Source organism: Rhamphochromis longiceps, linkage group LG7 (assembly GCF_057381845.1).
Source record: "Rhamphochromis longiceps isolate RC_006_pf linkage group LG7, R_longiceps_female_GT1.1, whole genome shotgun sequence".
NCBI classification, from domain to species: domain Eukaryota; kingdom Metazoa; phylum Chordata; class Actinopteri; order Cichliformes; family Cichlidae; genus Rhamphochromis; species Rhamphochromis longiceps.
The window spans coordinates 23,329,465-23,337,012 of NC_140563.1; the positions used below are offsets into that span (position 1 = coordinate 23,329,465).

General features: G+C 40.8%; 1 protein-coding gene across 1 annotated transcript; it reads right to left on the reverse strand.

Moving 5' to 3' along the window:
* Window positions 1-1,514: 1,514 nt before the first annotated feature.
* LOC146665327 (RING finger protein 141-like) lies at window positions 1,515-4,061 on the reverse strand. Its single transcript, XM_085411128.1, has 4 exons — window positions 3,854-4,061; window positions 3,255-3,351; window positions 2,784-2,938; window positions 1,515-1,817 (listed from the first exon to the last, which is right to left on the reverse strand). Exons 1-4 carry the CDS (start codon window positions 3,988-3,990, stop codon window positions 1,721-1,723), a joined length of 486 nt encoding a protein of 161 aa, XP_085267254.1. The 5' UTR covers window positions 3,991-4,061; the 3' UTR covers window positions 1,515-1,720.
* Window positions 4,062-7,548: the final 3,487 nt, after the last annotated feature.

A 7,548-nucleotide genomic window follows, 5' to 3' on the forward strand; every position in this document is an offset into this window, starting at 1 on the left:
TTAAACAAAACAATTTTAACTCATAACTTAACTGTAAATTATATATGATATCAACTTGGATGGATGGAAAAGATTTCTACAACAGTCAGATTAAAATCATCTTAACAAATAAATGTAAATACTTTTAGAGAAATCAGCACAGCTGACAGGCAAGGTGATTTACAACAGTTAGGACACCACAACGAGCCAAGTCCTTAAAATCACATGAGCCTATTCAGTCCTGTGTCCTGAACTGCACCAGAACAGGATTTTAGCACAGATTCACATAACACAGCTCATGGTCCATGTCATGTGGGGTACAAACATGCAGGGATACATTGCACAGACATCCAAACAGCTTTATAGATGGAACATAAATTTTCACTTTACTGCTTGTCCAGAAGCCCTGGCAAATACGACAAGTATGTTTGGTGTCTTGGATTTCCACATGAAGGAAGAATAGGACATTTTGGGAAATGATGCTTATTTGCTCAGAGGTTTAAGATTTGATCAATACCAATTTACTGTCTGTATGTTCACTGCAAGGCCAGAGTCAGTTCCCAAATTTAGCACAGAGACTACAAACAGAATGAAAAGAGCCTGATGCTGTCCAAAAGTTGAAAACAGTCCTGTAATGACTTCATGAAGCAACTTAGCCATGAATCAGTCATATTAAACAAATTAGATATAATTAAATATAACATATTCAAAGAAGATTCAATAACACTGGCTATAGCTGGCCTTTTCTCCTTGTTTCCAGTCTTTGTATGAGGATAATCTAACTGCTGTCCTACAGATATCTGACTTTCCCTGGACAGCAAACAAGACACTTTCCCAAAATATCAAAGTGATGATTTCAATTATATGAATGAGAGTCATACTTATCAAACTTTACAAGAAAGTGCAACTGTGTCTCTCTCATTCATATCGAAGGAAGGCAATGTCAATGTTGTTTTATAAAGTGCCTAGTTAATCCCAACCACCTCTTAGTAGTACTTTAAGCAACATTTGGTTATTCTGGGTTCCATTAAAATGTTGATGTCAACATGGCGGCGCACAGTAGAGCAGCGGCTACTCACGCTCCCGGAGAACGGGTCGATTCTAATGTTTTATGTCACTTTATCAATGCTGGTCATTATGCCCTTTGCTGCTAAAATATTTATTTACACCTATATTTATACCTACACTCCTTACCCATACTCCATACTGGTACTCAGGTTGTTGCACTCTAGTTATAGTATTATTTATTGTATTGTCTTATTACTTGTCATTTCTTTTGTTAAAAAAACAAAACAAAAAAACCCCAACTATTTATTCTAACTTTAAGAAAAAATTTCTGTTTCTTCATTATTTTTGTTTCTTTTCACTCCGGACCGTGTGTACATAATTTCGTTCCACCTCATGTTAACATGTGATGCGAATGACAAATAAAGCTCCTTGGATCCGTGAATGTTACAATTTATTATAATATACAAATACAGATTTATTTTTCACTTCAAACAACATATCACAAAACTGGTTTCAAAAAGCATCCTGGGATTTTTAGGACTTAAAAGAGGAGATTTTCATTTTCAGAGGCAGTCACAAAGAATATAAAGAGAAGAAACCTGCTGGATTCTTTTCTATCTTGCTCTTTAGGAGGAAAAAGTCTTCTTATGTGGGTGTATCTCCATTTCCTATGTACTTAGCTAAGTATTCGACATTTTAAAGCATGTATGGGTGGCTTCCCTCATTAGTCACATTAGGGAAGTAGTCTCTGAAGATCAGATATTACCCACGATTCGCTGTCAGCAGTCACATGCAGATGACATGCTAGGTCGCTTAGGCTCTGACCACTCCTACAGAAACAGAAGAGGATGTGGAATAATTACGGTGTATGTGAATAACAGGAAGTTTAGATTTTTCAGTAACAAATTTTCATCATCAATTGCTGCTTGTATACAGAGAAAACATAAACTGTTTTATTATTTATCTACAGAGGAAGGCAACTTAAATGAGCTTTTCTACCTTTTTTAGTAGAAATATGTCTGATAAATCCTGAAGGTTTGCAATCAAGGAATTGAGAAAATAATATCCCTCTGTGTTCTAAAAATGTCCAAAAGTTTTAACACGACCCATCAATCAGCCCCCTAGCCTTGCCTCTGGATGAGAAATCACTCTGCTGCAAAGAAATTATATAATTCATGCAGATTGTGGAGCATTAAAAGAAATATTTCTGTAGTCTTACAGCACTGACACCTGTGGTGAGCAGGAAAAACTGCATTAACTGCATTGTTAGGCTGCTTGGAGATTCGGGCCGGAAACACAACATTTGATATAAGCACAAGTGTAATGGTTTTAATGGCATGTACGTTCCAACATTATCATTACTGCTCAGCTGGCAAATATAAGATCAAGTGGGTGTATTCAAAGGGACTGAATGCATTTGCATAAGAATCTGTGGGAGCTGGGGATCACACATGCTCTTCCTGAGGCACCAAAACCTTTAGTCTTTAAAGGAGTCCTTTTTTGTTCCAAACAAAACAACGACCAACCTGTGGTTAAATTGTCCAGAAAAGCTTTAGCTGAAACCTTTTAAATAGCTTTTTAAAATGGTAACCCTACAGCTGAGTTTTTAGACCACCAACATGCCCAAGTAGTGAGGTCCCACTTTGATTTGGCTGCAATGACCTTTGGTGTATGTTGTTCCCATGCTCTCTTTCCCCCTATTTCCTGTTCATTGTCACTATTAAATAAAGTTATAAAAGTACTTATAATTGCTGAATGTGCTATAAAATGTATGCTTTATGTCATGACTGCCTGACCTGCTGGCCTGGCAGGAGTCAGCCAGGAGCTCAGTAGAGGGGCTCTTTGCAGACGGCACCTGAAGACTCTGGCTGGCGATGTCATGATACAGCTTGATGAACTGATACAGGTTCATGATCTGCGATGCTTCCACCATGCCATTCTCCTTACTGATCTGTGAGGAAGAAAAGGCAATCATGTGACTTAATGACTGGTAGTGCATGCAGTTTCAATCTTACACTGTGCCAAAATAGTTGGCTATAACCCACCGATGACAGGCTTCTCAAGCCCAGCACGGTTTTTTAATCCAAGCTACCAGTTGATAGCTGCTATCAGCAATCTATTACAGGATGTATTTCTCTATTTCTCTAGGGGCAGAATTACCTTTCCCCTTTTACAGGAGTATGGTTTCACTCACATCTGTCCCTCTCTGTCATAAATGTGTGGGCAGATGCCTCTGTTGGCATGTGGGGAAGGCTCTTTGGTCTCACCTTGGTACACACAACCCTGACAGCCACCTTCCACAAGGCTGTAGCATCAGATCCTGGCTGCACTTCAAACAGCAGGTCATTCTGCTGTTCAGCAGTACTGACAGAGAAGAATGAGAGAGGGGAGAAGTTATGTTTTTCTCCATAAACCATTCAGCCAAATGACAAAGCAGTGCCACAATATTCATAACAGAATTTTTACATTTATTTTTCATCATGCTGAATTTCAAAAATGTATTTTCATTACTAATACTTAACAACACTGCTCGGTGCTATTCACTTCGTGTTTATTTGACCTTCAGCTGCACTATCATGCCTTGCAGCTTTCAAGCTCCAGGAGCTTGTGAGCTAAAAAAAAAAACCTAGCTAGTAAACTAGCAGAAATGTATGTAATGCTAGAAAATAAGGAAGGTTAAATCCCAGATATCATAAAAGCACTGACGCTAGCTCTCAAATTGAAAAGTCTACGTAAAATCAGCCCAAAGGTACACTTTTGAACTAGGTTAAGTTTGTCGGCCTGTTCATTCTGCACAAAACTGTTTTATGTTAAAGAAAAGCCGCTTGCTGTTCTCTAAAGCTGTCTTTAACGACCTGTCACTTACATGTCATTAAGTTCAGCCAGTCTTCCCAGGAACTCCTCGTAAGTTAAGTAGCGACTGTCACGAAGTAATTCTAAACATTTCTCCAGCTTCTGACGGAGCTGGTTCATAACTCCCTGACCTGAGATCTGCTGACCCATCCCGGTGTTGTGTTAAAAGCACCAGTAACACTCGCAAACCAACAGAGGAAAAATATTTTTCTAAGTGGAGGATGAAGCTGGCGGTTGGTCTAGCAGTTTCCGGTTGCCTAGGTAACCCACTAACGTATTTACCCGAGCCATTTGGTAAGCCAATTATTTGGAGCACTTTAATGGCCACAGGTTAATAATAGCTATATTTGTAACTAGTAAAATCTTATAAAAAGCCAAAGATTTGTGACTTGCAGTGACTTACTGCAAAAACAGATTCATGCTGGTCTTTGAATAGCCATAGTAAAACAGCATAGGAGTGATCACACATGGCACACATAAGGAACAAAGGTTATACAGATGTCAGAGAGTGCCTTGAAACAGGAATATCTGAATCATTACACTGTGGTGGTGAAGTGATTAGCACTGTTGTCTCAGAGCAATAAAGTTCCTGGTGCAAATCCTAGCTGTCACAACTGACTCGTGAAAAATGCAAAATTCTTGAAAGATGGGTTGTAAAACAGCTAACTGATTATTTACAGAAACAATGTTAGTGGAGGTTACAAATGATCTTCTTATGGCCTCTGACAGTGGACCCGTTTCTGTGCTTGTCCTGCTAGACGTCAGTAGAGCATTCGGTACTGTTAGCAATAGTTTATTACAGCAATTGGAACATGCTGTAGGTATTAAAGGTATTGCAATGTGAATTCTCAATAATCCTTGGCTTCACTGTGTCTTTACCTCCGTAAAAGCAATGATGGGGCAGCTTGGACACCTTAGTTTGTGAGTTAGGTGTTCTCAATAATTCAAGAACGAGGCAGTGTAGGAGCTTCAAATTGACACCACAGGTGTAACTACAAAAAAATCAGATAAGTTAGAATCTCAGTGACTTCGACCTCAAGGTCAAGGTCAAAGGTCAAAGGTCAAGTTTTATAAAAATCTTATGAATATGATAACCTAAGAATAAAGTGATGTAGGAGCTTCAAATTGATACCACGGGTGCAACAAATAAAAATATTCTATGCATTTGAACCTCAGTGACCTCGACCTCAAAGTCAGAGAATCAGTGAATGCAGTAACTTGAGAACAAGGCAAAGTAGTCTAGTAGGAGGCTGAGGGGTAGCACTGGCAGTTGCCAGATTTTTTTTTTTACCATTTTTTGTCCCCATCCATTTTCTTCGGCTTATCCAGGGCCAGCTCGCGGGGGCAGCAGCCTAAGCAGAGAAGGCCAGACCTCCCTCTCCCCAGCCACCTCCAGCTTATCAGGAGGGACACCAAGGTATTCCCAGGCCAGCTGAAAGATATGATCTCTCCAGCATGTCCTGGGTGTGCCCCGGGGCCTCCTCCTGGTGGGACATGCCTGGAAACCGTCCAGAAGGCATACTTATCAGATGCCCAAACCACCTCCTTTCGATGTGAAGGAACAGCGGCTCTACTCTGAGCCCCTCCCGGATGGCTGAACTTCTCACCCCACCTTTAAGGGAGAGGCCAGCCCCCCTTCGTAGGAACCCCATTGCCACCGCTTGTATCCGCAATCTTGTTCATTCGATCACTATTCACACCTCATGACCACAGGTGAGGGTAGGAACGTAGATCGACCGGTAAATTGAGAGCTTCGCTTTTACATTCACCTCTCTCTTCACCACAGTGGACCAGTACAATGTCTACATCACTGCAGGTGCAGCACCAATCCGTCTGTCAATCTCCCGTTCCCTTCTCCTGTCACTCGTGCAGGACGTACCAGACTTAATCTACTCCACCCTTTTCAGATTTGAAGGTGCCGATCCTCATTCCCACTGCTTCACACTCGGCTGCAAACCGTTCCGGTGCAAGCTGGAAGCCATCACCTGATGAAGCCAACAGAACCACATCACCACAGCCTTCCATCACTTGGCTACGCCTAGAAATTCTGTATATAAAAATTATGAACAGAATCGGTCACAAAGGGCAGCTCTGGTAGAGTGCTTCACCCACCGGGAACAAGTTCGACTTATTGCCGGCTATGCAGACCAAGCTCTTGTAACGGTTATATAAGGATCAAATGGCCCGTAACAATGGGCCAGACACCGCATACTCCCAAAGCACCTCCCACAGGACACTCCGAGGGACACGGTCGAATGTCTTCTCCAAGTCCACAAAACACATGTAGACTGGTTGGGCAAACTCGCATGCACCCTCAAGTATCCTTGAAAGGATAAAGAGCTGGTCCAGTGTTCCACGACCAGGACGAAAACAGCATTATTCCTCCTGTATATGACTTACGGACTAACTCTCCTTTCCAGCACCCTGGCATAGACTTTCCCAGGGAGCCTGAGGAGTGTGATCCCCCTATAGTTGGAACACACCCTGTGGTCCGGTAAACATGAGAACCAACCATCCTGGTCTTCCAATCCAGAGGTATCACCCCTGATCTCCATGCAACATTGCAGAGGCATGTCAACCAAGACAGTCCTACGACATCCAGAGTCTTCAGAAACTCAGGGCGGACCTCATCCACCCGAGGTGCTCTGCCAGGCTCTGGGTCTGGAATTATTTAACTGCCTCAAGTGAGAGGCCTGACCAGGGGGACAAGGGCCCGGACAACATATCTCCTGGGATCCCTGGGACACACAAACCACTACACCACGATAAGGTAGCAATTCGCGGAGGGGTATGGTTAACGTGTAAACCACATGAACAACTAGGTTTCACTCTTTTTTATTTTAAAATGAAATGTCCCACACCACCATTGAGTTTACATGTTCAAACCTGTAAAACAATGCCAATGTTAGCCATGTAAAACTCATAAGATTAAGCATTTATGATTTTTTCCTATACATCTTAACACCAGTCTGATACAGTAGGCTACATCACTTAGGCTTTTATTGCCAAAGAAAATCTTGTTTCCAAACAGAATAAGCTGTATAAAAATGTAGCTTATACAGTTTATTGCATATGAAACAACTTATTAACAAAAGTTGCAAAAACTTTCAATTCAACAGTCATAAAGTGCCAAAAATTGAGTATCTATTTATTAAGGATAATACAGTAAGAATGGTTCTGTTATTACACTTCCCTTCATTCACTATAACAAATACAATGTCTGTACTATGCCAGGACCCCAGAAGGAATACAGGATAATGCTACCATCTTATGGTTGCAACATCACATTACACAGCAGTTTATGTTTTTAGGGCATGTTTAAAAATATGCCCTAAAAACATAGATATGTTCATAAACTTTATAATGTAAATATTAAAAACTTTCTTTGACATTTTTCTGAATGGACCATGCAGTCATGCAACAAGATCAGACACAGTTTGCTAAAGAGCTTGTAAAAGACTTCTCTTACTGCTGAACATCTCTGGGGTGTGTTTATTTCAGCTTGAATGAAAGGATTAAAGCGCCAAAATAACATTTATGAAGGCAAATATAATCATCTCCATCAACTACGCACAAGCACCCAGAGAAGTGAGGTCGAACAAAATGAACAGAACTGAAATATTACTGATATTTCAAAACTATAGGAATAAATTGCTAAAATAAATGTGAAAAATGCTAAACTGAAGAATTCACTGAACTTCACACAAC